Here is a 15,155-nt window from a genome sequence, read left to right on the forward strand (position 1 = left end):
ATTACGGCGACCGTCAGGTACCTAGGTTAAAAATTTTCGTAGAGAAAAACATATTGACGAATTATTTCTTGAGCGTTTGGTGAAACTGTCCATGACAGATGAAATACTTTGAGTACAGGCTCTACTTTTAGGGTTTATTTCGTCAAAATATAAAATATTTAGAACCTATTAACTAAATATACACTACATACTCTACACATTTGCATCTTATAAGCAGTAAATACAATTCACCGTAGCTGTCCCAAGTGATGCAGGTTTAGATTCACCGAGTGAGCACGGAAACCGGTTAATACTTTCCATGCATTTCATGCAAACCAATTTGAGTCTGAAACTAGGTAAATTCTCACCGCGGGCCGTTCGTCTTACTGAATGCCTCGTTAGCTTGCATGCAAAAACGTTATCCCGCCGAAATTCCAATAATCGTTACGAAACTTGGACCTTGGGAACTTTCTGTTTATTGTCCAACTTGGGTACCTACTGGTAACTTTGTATAATTAATTATACCCCGTACATTATGGAAACTGCTTTTTCACCTCAGCAGCTCGAACAAGGGTACTTTGCTTCTTAAAAACAGTGAGCAAAATGCGATTTTGCTCACTGAGTCATTTTGTCTCACTCAGTGAGCAAAAATGACATTCAAGTGACCTTTATAGTCAAATGTCATTTCAACATGCGGGGTCTAATACAAGTTCGATATACTTGGGTTCTATTATCTCTGTCCCTCTAGGTATGTTCTCACTGCTTAGGGTGAAAAATTTTGTGTACTACACGAGATCAAAGTTATTTACATCTCGTGCGCTTTTGAATCCCTTACTACGCTCAAGATTCTAAATTAGATTCACTCGCTACGCTCGTGAATCTATTATATAATCTTTCGCTTGCACGGGATTCAAAATAAGCACTCGAAGAAATATCAAACTTTGATCTCTTGTTGTACAAATAACTATTGTACCGTTTAGTAATGAATGGTACTACGGACGATCTGAATTTGGTATTGTGTTTTGCAACTGTAGCTACTTACATGGTGTTCCTACTTGTCTATTGAAACGTAAATTCAAATTTAATATATGCATCATAAGCTAGAAACTTAAAAGCTTTTGTATATTTGACCCATTGGCAAGGTATCTAATATACAGATATTTGTTGAAGTAGGTATATTGTTTTCCAATAAAAGTGTACATTTCATTCATGTCTTCAAAATATTGACTTCTTGGGCTCATTTTACTCAGAATCATTTATACATTTACGCCTCATACATAAAAAAATGTGTCCCAAAATTTTGTATGAAAATTTTTTTTTCCAGTGCGTCACGTTCATACAAATAAAAAATATTTTCATACAAGAATGTGACGATCTGGAAAGGAAATCTTTGGACACATTTTTTCATGTATGAGGCGTGAATGTACAAATGATTCTGAGTAAAATAAGCCCAAGAAATCAATATTTTGAAGACATGAATGAAATGTGCACTTTTTTTGGAAAACGCTCAGATACCTAGCCAATGGGTCAAATACATTTTAGAAAAAGGTCAATTCATTGTATATTTTATTTCTTTATATTTACATACCTACATATATCTTCTATATTTATTTGCTATCGCAAGTAGGTACAAGTATTTGACGAATTCAATCAAGTATAAAAAGTAAAAATAATTGACAAAACTTTATAATTATAGGATTTGGAATACGTAACCGTAAGAGAGGATACAAAAAAAAAGGAAAATATTTACGCCAAGTAAATGTTTGTATAATTAATTACGCCTTGTAACAATCTCGAGCCGTTGTTTTACTATTTACGTTCTCTGAGTCATTAATTTTTGTTTTGCTTTATGTTGGTTTTACGATGTCTTTTATGTCCTGTGCAGCTCAGATGTTTATGGGAACCCTTAAATTTATATGCGGCAAAACTTTGCAGTGAAGAAAATAATATAGGTAGTGCTTTGGTTAATACATATGGTCGATATAAGATTGATTTGTTTGTATGTATATGGACAAAAAACCTAATACTCTTAAAACCCCAATCCTAATTTTATATAAAAACGCGGGTGCTGGTTATAAAATAACATTTTAAAGTAGATAACATTCCAAGTATAAACATTTATATTATAACCATTTTACAATTGATTTTTGTTACAGTAACTTTCTGGATTCTGGCCCTCGACCACGACTTGCGCCTGGTCCAGGGAGAGCTGGCGTACGTGGCCCTGCGAGACCCGGCCGGCACCAAAGTGGCCATATGGGATCAGCTGTCCATGGATGAAGGTAAGTGTTTGTAGCTTTAAATACAAGCGATGTTTTCAATATATTTAGGCGTTGCTTTGCGATAAATTAATTATTAAATAGTTCCTTATTATTTGGTTAGTAACTATTAAATTAAAAATTCTAAAAAACCCCTACTCCACATATATGCCAAAAAAATCAGTTTTATGCAATAACATTTTTATATAATTTTGGAAAAGAGCTCTCCAAAGTGCTGGATCGATTTCTATCAGATATGAACAAGATGAACAAGAGCAAGAAGGTGTTGATACAATTCTTCGCCAGTCTGCCTGTGACCACGAACGTAATGTCACGTTCAAAACGTTAGGCCATAAATAAACGTAAGTTTTACGCGATTAAGTCCCGTGTTAGTTATAAAAGTATAGCTAAGAACCACGGCAAGGAAACTGGCTTTCACATTATAGGTAACTATCGCATCGAAATCGGGCCATCCTTTGGAAAGCTACAATGGCAGACAGACACACAAATAGATATTGGCGTCTAACGTATAACACTCCTCGTTTTGCTTTGGGGGTTAAAAATAAAGGTATTTCTTTATATTTATTATAACGAAGAGCAAGATTCGAGGTCACATAGTAACAGAAATGCTTACTCTGTAAGTCTACTCTGATTTCTAGAAACCTAAAAAAGCAGTTACTATATTATAATGTTACCAGGGCTTTACGTATGTAAACATTTCTTAATACATATTATTTTAAATTTACCTCGTTTTAAAATTTAAGTGCGCTCGCAACTCTCGTTACATAAACAACAGCTAGAGGTGATCTTTCTCACAATAAAAGCGTTTTCTTGTACCCTTGACAGCTTAGAGACCTTCCAACTTTGACAGATTCGATTTCCAGAAGGCATGTTGGGAAGACTGGTCTACCGTGTGATGGTAGGAATTTAAATCAGCTTGAATTTTCCTCGAATGTTGCCAGAAAGTTATACAAAATTCACACTGTTTGCCAAAAAAAATTATATACGACATATTATGTCGTCTGTTTTATCCTCAAAGGTATAAAATTTCAATATCAACCTCACTTCACCCTGCAGAGTGAAATAGTTACAACCATGTGTAAGTATAGCCGGAAAGCATCTAAGACTATAAAATTCTCATGGAATAATATAATTTTTGGTGAGGGAAGAGAGACAAAAATTTTCTCAATTACGGGCTGTAACGTTTGAAGACAGCCGGCAAACCACTTTCGAACCATTCTTATCAGGAACTTAATTAACTTTGCCGCCTTAAATGAGCTAGCGAAGTCCAAAGTAACTATTCAAAGTAAATAGTTTTGTGTCATATTTGAAACAAACTTTAGCGAATGGGTCTTCTGTGGATACGGTTGGCAGCTCTGCTTGTTAAATCAAATTCCACGAATAATTACGGAAACCGGTATATAGGTGTAATGAGAATATAATATAGAATTTACACGCGAACTTGCCAAGAATATTATGAATTTTGCCGGTTGCGATTTCCTGTATATAACATGCTGAGTCCACTCCTTTTTATAAAATCAAATAGTAACAATGAAATGGACGCAGATCAATTGAGTTAAATGTCAAATACCTATAATTGTAAAAAATTACACCTTTATTTGATATTGCCTAAAGTGATTAAAAATAGACGATATTTTGTATCTTTCTTTTAGGCAAAGCAAATTCTTATTTGTGCGAAATTTCATGACCTCTTCTAGATGCTGTAATAGTTTTGCAAAATACAGCGCAGTAAAATTGTGTCATCCAGACGAAAAAATACCCGTATTGTGGATCTATGGCGCTCAAAAATACCTCGTAGGTAAATGTTTAATGCACCTGTTAATTAATTGACAATCTAAATGATCAAATACACTGCAATTTTAATCGCCTGGTAGGTAGACCATTTTTAGCAGATCCCTGCGGATAGCATTAAGCATAGATTAACAGGCCAATTCGAGTTTTATAGTTATTCAATCTGTTTCCAATATGATACTGATCTCTCAGTGACGATTTTGGTCGAAGAAATGTCACCTTTGATACTGACAAATCAGTATCATATTGGAAATAGACTGAATAACTAAAACTCGAATTGGCCTGGATACTACGATAGACCATTTAGTAAAGGTTTTACTTATACCGGTTCGGAACTGAACCGTGAACAATTCTTTCTAATTGCTTCCCAACTTTAGCTATTTGCTGCCGATTTCGAGCACGATTGGAGTTATTTAGATTCACAAATTGTTTTTGTTTTACGTGTAAAACCTGCAACGAAAGTTAAATTAAAACTCTCTTCTCTTCGCCGTTGTTGTGCAAGTAAACTAAAGTGCAACGTAATCAAACGAAATTTGATAAACGAAAAAAAATTATACGAAAAAAAAAGGAATTGAAAATTTTCTCTTAAGCCATGCCATGGACATGACATACGGCCTGATTCGAACTTTAAAATACGTCAAAAATTTGCTAAAGATACGATATGGAGTTCTTATACCTCTTATGATTGGAAAAATCATAAGTGGTATAAGAACTGATATTGTAATTAGTGTGGTGTCATGGAAAACTATACTATTTGACACTTTGTGTCTAAATACGTAAATGATCCCTATTTCATGTAAAATAGAATTTTTGACTTTTCAATGCTTTACAATTTTATTTCTCATTGATCTAGGTGACAATCTTGCATAAAAGCCTTTCGCTGTCATCTCGCTGCCTACCCCTGTCAAATTATGATAGATTGGATTTCGCCTTGACACGCGATTGACTTGTTACTCGCAAAATCTGTTGCTCGCCAACTAAATTTGCATGGGCTTCAAAATTTAAGTAAGTGTAGATTAACTATGCACCTACACAAATTAATCTTTGTTTGAGCGATTTCTAAAAATAAACCACCTTCAGTTTTTGAGTAGGTACTAACCACGAATAGTTTGGATAGTTCTAAATATACCGCACAAAAAACTAACGTAAGTAAAGTATTCGCCAAGCTATAAATTTAGCTATAAATATTTTTCAATATCAGTATTTATAAAAAAATTTACCGATTTGACTGAATTTAAATCGATTATACACACACGTCGAAATAGATAAAGCACTAAACAAATAGATAAGAACTTGATGCATTCATATTTGATTTGAATTAAGTAGTTGGACTGCTAAAATATATGAACAGCCGCTCTTTTTGACTCAATTCCAATTTACATTCACTAGGTAGCGACGCGTATACTCCACAACCTCAGAAGGTACGTGACCAAAGAGACGCATAACCACTGTCCAAGTTTTACCCGTCCATTATTTATTGCTCGTGACTTTTGAGAGGGTTCACAAAAGTAATTAATCAAACCTTAACGCGACTCGCCCGTATAACGCGATGATAGCCTGCTACGGAACTCCTTGCGTTACGTGTTTGGCGTCATAATTGTGGACCTTTAGGAGTAAGTAGGGCGAAGTTAGGATTATGTTAGTTGGCATCTTTCAGAGCTCAATACACTTTTAAAATTATTACTAAGGTTAGAACTCTTGGTTCTATTTCACGCTCCAGATATGAACTGTTTTTACCTTAGACAATCAAGGTCATATTCTTCGCCTCAACGGATTTATCTGGACTGAACGATCAAATAGAATGAATGGTCCTTGCTCTGAGCGTATTGACGGTAGAATACACTTCTGTGGAAGACTTCATTAAATATAAGTGGAATTGTGTCTGATAATAAAACAGAATAATTAAGTTTCCTTGTTTCGTTTCCCTTCTCGAGCGAGACGAGGCTGCTGGCGGAAGTATTTAGAGATACACATAATCGTAAAGCTGTAACTACGATATTCACGCTTCTTTCTAATTGGCTAAATAAAACTAACATTTAATTCATTATTCTGAAAGATTTAGCCTATGACGAAATGTTCTTCATATTTTAAATATTTTTTATAATCAAAAATTCCTCCTCCCCCTAAACATTTTTTTATATAAAATTCTGCTTCTAAACTAAGTATCGCTTACAAAATACACCAACGTACCAAATTTTGTTAAAATATTCTATAATCTTAAAGTTTCCGAGTATTAATGGCTGTGACACACGGACAGACGACATGATGTAACTACATGACTACGGTTCCCTAAGAATAGAGGTTATTTAAAAATAATCTGAAGCACAAAATGTATTCGTATTATGCCAATAACTTTATTTATAGCTTTATGACAATAGAGGATAAAAGAAATTGAATAGTAAAGGGAAATCCGAGAAAAGGTCAGGCTTGAGAGATAACAGGAGGTCGTATATTTTATTCGAGTATATTTAACGACAACACTACAATAGTAATATTGTAAGGCGAGGTTCAGTCGTACTAGAGTGGCCCTTGGGCTAGCTTGATAACTACTTGTGTTATTGTTGACTATGGACTAAAGTGCTGAATGTTGACCCACTTTTATACTAGAGCTTTTATTCGACTGCGCTAGTTGGCCACTCAGTGTTTGAGTTTTCATTTGTTTTATACATCGATCGTCTTCGGCTTGGAGTGAAATAGTTCAACTCTTTTTCTAATAATAATTATTCCTAGGCATTCCGGCTAGTTGTCGGTCATAATTGATTTCATTATGTTAGCGTATACCTACTATAAACTTAAAATATGTTCCTGAATTAAGTACAATTTACATAGTTAATTTTCGTAACAGAATGGAATCAATTTACTTAAGACTAATCATTATTCATTTAACTGCGCTTAAATTAATTTTTTTTTTACAATTCACCCTTCAGAAAGTCGATCCACTTCTGTCATTAGGTCAAAAAAAAAAATACGAGTAGGTATGTCGGCTAAAGATTTTTCTTTGAAACAATGGGACTATTTGAAATATGGATGAGTATCTGAATATGAATATACCTTCTTAGAATTGAAACAAGTGTAAAGTATTTTTCGATGGTAATTATTATTTTTAGATCCAATTTACAGATTTTGACATCCCAAATAGTCCCATTATTGCCCAATCGTAGCCAACGAAAGCAAGCAGAGTTATTTATTTGAATTTGCCTGCAGGTGTTCGTAAGCTCAGCGCGGCACTCGCGAACGGCGCACGAGCCGGTACGTGGCGGATCGAGGCGCGCTGCGGCGGCAGCACGGCGCGCGTCGAGCTGACCGTCGGCGCGGGCGCCGGGAGCTCGGCCCCAGCCGCGCCGGCCGGTGAGCAGCACTACGTCGAGCTGCGGTTCGCTGACAGCATGCGGAGGAGGTACAAGCCCGGCCTGCCGTTTGTTGGGAGGGTAAGTTTTTCGTAACGGTTATTTATATATCTAGACTGGAAATAAATTGCACAGGATCCATACCCTACATGTAGATGCAGATGCTTGCAAATAAAAAGGTGTTAATGCTTTTTGTATAGGCTTATGTATATTCGTTATGTTAACATCTTAAGGGGCCCACAGATTACCAATTCACCGGACAATATCTGCCTGTCAGTTAAATGCAAAATATGACAGTTCCGAACAACTGACAGGCTGATACCGTCCGGCGAACTGGTAACCTGTGGGCCAAGAATCAACGCATCCATACTAGTAGTATTCTGTAGTGTCCGTAATTATGTTGTGGAAATCGTATGCCCGTAAAGTCATGACGTTTCACCGACCTCATGTCATCGAACACATGCATGACTTTTGGGGTAAGTGTGTGCTGAGCATGGAAACCATGGATGTGAGTTGTTAGCGATTTCATCTCACACCGTACCGCTACTGCAAATTTTATAAAAATGGTCACATAGGTACACTTTGACCTCTCTCGCCGCTTAGCTACCTCGTAAATCTTTGGTAAGGTAAGTAGAAGCGACGAGAAAATAATGTTAAGTGCACCAACACCCACTCGCTTTACTGGCACGGCTTGTATCGATTGTCTTGATCCGGGGATAAGACTGTACAGAGTACTGAACTGTGCACGCTACGTATACTCGTATTACTTATAACAAATTCATTGTCAGCCATAATTATATTGTAACACATTGCAAAAAAAAAAAACGCTGTTGTAATGCTGGACCGGTTTAGATAAAATTGGATATAGTTTGAGGTCTGGGAACATACGTAGTGTAAGTAGATCATTATTATCATCATTCCAAGCAATCGAAGTTGCGGGCAGAAGATAGTTATAATTAAACAGGCAACCAATAAAGGAGCCCACTGATTAACAGTCCGCCGGACGGTATCACACGGGACGACGGTAGTTAGAACAAAATTTTGACAGTTCCGAGTTCCGAACAACTGACAGGCCGATACCGTCCGGCGGACTGTTAATCAGTGGGCCCCTTAACGTATTCAAAGAACAAAATGTACAACAAAGAGAAATAGATAATTTTTATATAAGAAATAAAAACAACAAGTTTAAAAGAACAGAGGAAATGACGGCTATTCCCTAGAAATAAAATGTTTTTCGAATGAAAGAAAAACTGAGTTGAATTTTTACTTTCAAAACAACCGTATCGATTGTTAATATCTACCAATTTTCCGACTGTTTCTACCGAATATTAGTGCGTTTCGCTTGCCGGGGTATCAATTTCTACATGTGTAAATAAAAACAAGAAATACTTAAATTTAAATGTAATCAAATTAGATTGGTTGTAGCTGAATGCAGCCCTAAGGGTGTTTTTTCGTTAAAATTGCAATCAAAAGATAAGCGGAAAGCATTCTCGACGAATGCCGGCGACCCTTCGCCCTCATTTGAATTACAAATGTTCGGTGCTGATGAATTAATCTCTGCAATAACAACAAGCGGTGTATTGAGACGCTAACATTGAAAGAATACTTTTCTGCTTGTGGAGGTGCTTTCATCGTGAAGTGAAACATGAATATTGATCATATTTGGTTTTGTTTTTCATGTTTTAATTGAATTCAAAGGCTACATATGAACACTTAACGGAGTTTACATGAAAACGCTAATAAACGTATTATCAATTACTTATTATTTACTGATGTACCTACATCAATTTCTAAGGAAGGAAGGTAGGCATAATACGGAGAACTTTGTTGTACCTATTGATAATTGTGTGAAATACACAATTTTACTCCACTAAAGATACACAAGTGTGAGCGTAACATTAGAATATGTTATGTTCTATTTTTTTTCCGCCAATGCGTAGTAAACGGAGCAGGCACGTAACCCAAATAAATAAATGAGTGAAAAATAAATATGAGTAGGAAGAGGACGGCTCAGGTTTCTTTATAATTATTTCCTCAATGACACCTGCCTATTCATTGGGTACCACCCACACACGTAGGTACGATATAATATATTTCCGCAATAAAACGAGTTCCTCTTATTTTACTAGAAACGATTGCTGACACATTTGGCTATGTCTAGTGTGGGCGTCAGCATATGTACTTATATGTTACACTGTTTTGAGAAATAAATAATGTTTAGTTTGTAAGTACCTATTTGTATATTTAAATAAGTTTTTGGCAATAATTTCATTTTTGGTACAAACTTTACTCGCTGACTGTATTTTTCTTACCACAGGCAACTATAACTCATCGAGACAATTCTAAAAACCCCAAACACAATTAGGTTGCGTTGTTTCATCACAGAGTTCCTATGGCCACCTCCTGTCTCCATAATCAGATCAGCTCGATGGTACCATAATATTGCATTGTCACCCGACTTACATATGCATGAAAATTTACAGCTCTATCGGAAATCGGAAGGTGGGTAAAATTTAGCTTCCAAGATTTGACCCACACTAACAGTTGTTTACTAACAAACTTAAATAAGTACGAGTACAATAGGTAGGTAGTAGGTAGTACCTACTAGGTACTAACAGGGCAAGTTAAATAGAAGCTTATAAAAAACAAGACTTTCTAAAAATGTCCCATTCTCCGATTCCTTTTATCCTACTTTGACGAATACTTATACGTCACCTGTACAACTTCAGAGTTGATGTATAGAACAAATGATAACAAATGTCGACTCGTTAGCCTCGGCTTCGTTCGGTGGAACTTTTGAGAGTACCTCTTTATTCGAACTTGGAACTCCCGTAGACGTTAATGTTGATACGTTTGCGACACTTTTACATTTTATTTCTTGGAAAATAAATTTGATAGCACAGATAATTATAGTGTATTATTTATTACCAAGCCTGCATAAGGCTGATTCTCAAAAATCACTTTTTTTAAGCTGTTATTTTGCACTATTGATTGGAATCGTTAGCCAAGAAATGCCTCTTAAACAATTGATAAATTTTAAAGATATTTTTTTTATTATTCCTGAAGATTCAGTCAGATCAATGACAGTTGTAAGGGGGAGGCCTATGTTCAGCAGTGGACGTCTTATGGCTGAGATGATGATGATGAATGACAGGTAAAAGATAGTTTGTACCTAGGTTATCGACAGTAGAAGTAGGTTAGCGACAAATAAATATAAATTCAAATGAACTTTTTGTCAGGTTATCGAGAGGTGTCATTAACCTGCGTCCGTTGTCGATTACCTGGTTACTTGTTGTCATTCACCTGGCATGGACGTCATTCACCTGCTCATTATATAATTTTCAACGCCTGTATCTTCTAAAATAACCGCATACATACGAGTAACGTTCATGGAGTTGGATGTAAGAAAAAATGTTCCTCAGTTTAATTACATTTTGTCATGCTTTTTAAAATTCCCTCCTAAACCTAAGAAGATCACGTACTAAAACAATTTAATTTCTGTGAATATAATCTATATTCCCCTAGCTCGTTCCACATCATTCTTTCCCACGTCTTGGCAGCCGCACAATGTAATAAATTACTAAGGTCTAACGAAGAGCTTTTATATCGACGTGATTTTCTCTACGCCCGCATTATATCCCTCTTCCATTTTGAATTTTTGTTACTGCGGCATTACAAGTGAGCACGTGAATGACAATATTGAGTTTGATGGATTCAGAGACATTTAACGACTGACTTTAGAACTTTTGGGCGAGTTGCAACGATTGCATAGTAACTGATTGGATAGATAGCATAGAGTCGGACCAAGAAAAGTCTGCAGCGGATTTGGTAGCCCACGCAGTGCAAGTGTCATTTTAAGCGTCATAATTTCATAGAAGTTTGACGTTTAAAATAACACGTTTACTGGGTGGGCTATCAAATCCGCTGCAGACTTTTCATGGACTGACTCTAGCCGTTATCATCTCAAACGGTTACTTGCTTTACTTACTATCCGCCTTTAATCTGTGTGCAATAATGATTTATTTTGACGACGTCCATGGTGTTACTTCAATGAGAAATTATTTCAATTTACTTATATGACTCTCGGATTTTTGCTTGAATTACCAACTTTGTGCTTTTGAAATTTAAAAAATACAAGAGCCTAACATTATTTTAGCCGATCACGTGCAGTAAGACGGGAACTTTAATCAAATTGTCAAGTATAAAGTAAATCTCGCTTTCAAGATAAGTTAATTACCGCTGTATTTTATATCGGAATCTGTCGCCGCTGGTTTTGGGCGAGAGCCAGGCGGGTTGACTTAACCTAATGACTTAATTAAGATCTGACTTGCCGACACAGTTTCACAAGTGCCTAAATTGCACAAGATTGCAATTTGCTTCTATTCCGGAGTAGAAACCTGCATTCAGCGAGAACCAATCCGAAATTCAAATTCAGTTTTAATTATTAAGTATCTAATCACACGGTAACTACAATCATGCATGTTTCATCACAAATGCAAGTATTGCAAGTGAATGATAAAAAGCGAAGAGAGTCACAATACTGCTGGCCGAACACGCTTACAAGGCAATGTATGTATATAGGTACCTACCAACGAGAATTTAGTATGGAATCGTATTGTCAAAGTAAATTTTGTAGTCATAGTAAATTTACTGCCATCTTTCGACACAGGATTAAAACTTTTAGAATGCCTCATTCACTGATATGTGTGTTAAAATTGTCAAACATCTACACGAGTATAGGACAAAGGTATGGCGCCATCTTTTCGAGCATATTTTTTTCTTGATTTTTGGAGGCACATTTTTCTTACACTTTATTTATCTTATACGGAGTTATATATATATATATATATATATATATATATATATATCTTTGCTTTTACTAAGGTTTAAAAATAATTAACTGAAAATTCTATAATAGCCCTTCATGTTCCCATCTTATGTAATAAATTACTCAAGCGAATATCTAATAGGCCTCGTACGTGAACTATAGGGGGCAGCATAGGAGCCGTCAGATTTTTGGCGCGAATGTGTCGTTTATGCTTCCGATGTCGCTCACAAGATGGCAGAACCTACTATGCACAAGGAAACGTACCGACGAGAACCGGTAGATGGTAGCACTTGCTTTGGCAATGTACATGTGCACATATTATGTTTCCGATTCTGGTCACAGGATGGCAGATCCTCCAACGCGCACGGTCCTTATAGTGAATTTAAAATTATTGTCTGTTGCAGGTGGAAGCAATGAGTACGGAGAAAAGGGTGCGCGTTCGAGTGAAGTTGTACGATGACAAGACTGACATCTACAGCCAAGACATCGACATGTCGACGGGCGAAGGAAGCTTCATTGTACCGACTGTTATGGCTGACGCTCCTTACGTTAATCTGCAGGTAAGATGGGGTTTTTGAAATTAATGAAATTTTTGAAGTGAAAACTTCTTTAGCGGCGCTGAGCACTTTTTGAGGTGGGGAAAAAAATGATAAACTCGATACGCGACGCGTAACGTAACGCTGACGTGGTGTGTCACGGAATTAATTAAGCAATAAAGCTCAATGTTCTAATCTTGTACGGGCTGAAATACGAGGATCTCACAGTTACATTCTAACTTTATATCACTCAAATATAATTCAATAAAGCTACATCTTGATGAAATCGCTAATAAAAGTGAACTCTAGTACTGGTGAATAAAACTCAAAATATCATGACCAAATATATTTAGATGCGAGGTCTGCAAGGTAACTTTACAATTTCTATTCGAATTTTAAACAATTAATTTTCACTTCAATAATAGTTGTCATTGTCAATTGATTGTAATGTCACCTGTCGACAATGTCAGTGTCACGTGTTTCTATAAATAATATCGTCTGGAATGGAAAACTAGTTTATTTTGAATCCCTAAATTATTAATTTCAAAATACCTACGCTATAAATTTGTGAAAGCTGATTCCAGAAATCTGCCTAAGTTATATAATATAACTTAGTTTTATTGGAGTATGTATCCATACAGCATCCAACTCCAACCATAACTTGGCTGAAATCAAGGGAGCAAAAATACAAATGTAAGTTACCTACATCATATATATTTTAACTGATTCGATTTGTAAGAAGATTGGATTCATAAAATCGTTACAAGCGTCCATTGCTAAAGGTAGCTTAGCACCCAGTGGGTACTTTCTACCAGCTTGTTACCATTGTTTGGATATTGTATGTACTACACTACTATATTAGGAACATGCCAATTTTGCTAATTATATCCTATTATTTCAGGTCATCGTGATTCCTATTTAGATACAGCTGTGGGATATGTAATGTACAAATGAGGTTGATTTTGTTAAGGCACTTGGGCCCAGAACAAAGTTGAGCATTTTGTATTGAAACGAACGTCATATTAATTATTAATCGTCGTAATACTTTACGACCGTAAATAATGCCTGGGAACAGAGTAAATAACAAACCATACACTTCTCTTCTGGTTGGTCAACAAGAAGCCATCATTGTCAGATGCTCGTGCAGAACATGATAAACATACATATATGTAAATTCACTATTTTGTTTTGGAAACATATAGGTATGCATATATTTCCATGAATAATAAAAAAGTAGGTAAACAAAAACATGTTTTATTATTCACAACTCTTTATTAACTTTACTTCTTGTCCACCATGATATCACAGCTTGAACTGCAACATGTACCTGGAAATAGAAATTATATTTTTTTAAAGCAGTTTCAGGCTGAATTTTGAGTATGGCTATGTATTCTTGTATCTATATTCTTCCTTTCTAGTAGGCACCATCTCTGTTTAACGGTTTGCCTTTAGATACTCTGGCTACATTACCACAGAAAATAAATAGGTACCACGACCCTACCAATAAAGTGAGCTTTTAAATAATTGTAGTAAAATAATATTAATTTTATACTGACATCGACGTGATCCTCACAGCAATACTGTGTGTCACACTTGAAGTAGGTAGGTATTCCAAGTTTAATTCACGGCATCATCTTTCACGTCGTAGGTCTTCGTGGATTCGAACTATTATTTTTGTGAATCATTCCCACACGTATATTATTAAGCAATGACATCAACTGTTTAGGTATTAATTATAAATCAAATCGTAACAAACAAGCGCAGCGGTTTAACTGAAAAATTTAATTATGACAATCGATAGCAATGATATCTTTGACAATTACGTGAGTGACGGATTTATTTACTATGGTTCGATAACTTTTATTATGCGATGACTTTACATTCAGCCCAGGAGAAGGTCAAACTATAAGGTCATAAGGATATTTGTTGAAATATCTTCAATCCTCAATTATTATATCGCAGCAAATGTCGGAAATTGTTTAAAAACCTTATATCTCGAAATGGTTTTCGAAATAGAACATTTAAAAAAATGAACAATCCTAATTATACATAGTGCTGCAGACATTTTGGACTAGTCATTGAGTTTTCACTTGTCGGCACTCCCGGAGTGCAACCCGTTGTTTTTTTATTTCAGGCAACTAGTGGTCCATACATAATAGGGTGGAGCGAAATCCAAAATTCTTGAATATAGCAATGGAACCCCTCTAAAAGGATGTTTATTTTTTTTATATTTAAGGGAAAAATAATTAAAAAAATATTGGTACACGAGCCCCGATGCAAATTATTTCGTCTAGTTCCAGGCAACAATTTTGTTTATTTTAATAAATTTTACACATGAACATAAAATGACCCAGTAATGGGAACCATAATAGCAATGTTTAATGTAGTTTATTTT

General features: G+C 35.7%; 1 protein-coding gene and 1 long non-coding RNA gene across 2 annotated transcripts in view; both read left to right on the forward strand.

The window, feature by feature from the left end:
* Window positions 1-15,155, forward strand: part of LOC134803405 (uncharacterized) — a 351,777-nt gene that overhangs the window by 181,973 nt on the left and 154,649 nt on the right. The gene's annotated exons all lie outside the window — the stretch shown is intronic.
* The window catches only part of LOC134803395 (C3 and PZP-like alpha-2-macroglobulin domain-containing protein 8), a 136,639-nt gene that overhangs the window by 32,637 nt on the left and 88,847 nt on the right, over window positions 1-15,155 (forward strand). Inside the window, exons 4-6 of the mRNA XM_063776217.1 lie at window positions 2,136-2,261; window positions 7,254-7,477; window positions 12,629-12,784. Of these exons, the coding sequence (XP_063632287.1) occupies window positions 2,136-2,261; window positions 7,254-7,477; window positions 12,629-12,784 (506 nt within the window). The remainder of the gene's footprint in view (window positions 1-2,135; window positions 2,262-7,253; window positions 7,478-12,628; window positions 12,785-15,155) is intronic.

This window comes from Cydia splendana, chromosome 2 (assembly GCF_910591565.1).
Source record: "Cydia splendana chromosome 2, ilCydSple1.2, whole genome shotgun sequence".
Lineage (NCBI taxonomy): Eukaryota > Metazoa > Arthropoda > Insecta > Lepidoptera > Tortricidae > Cydia > Cydia splendana.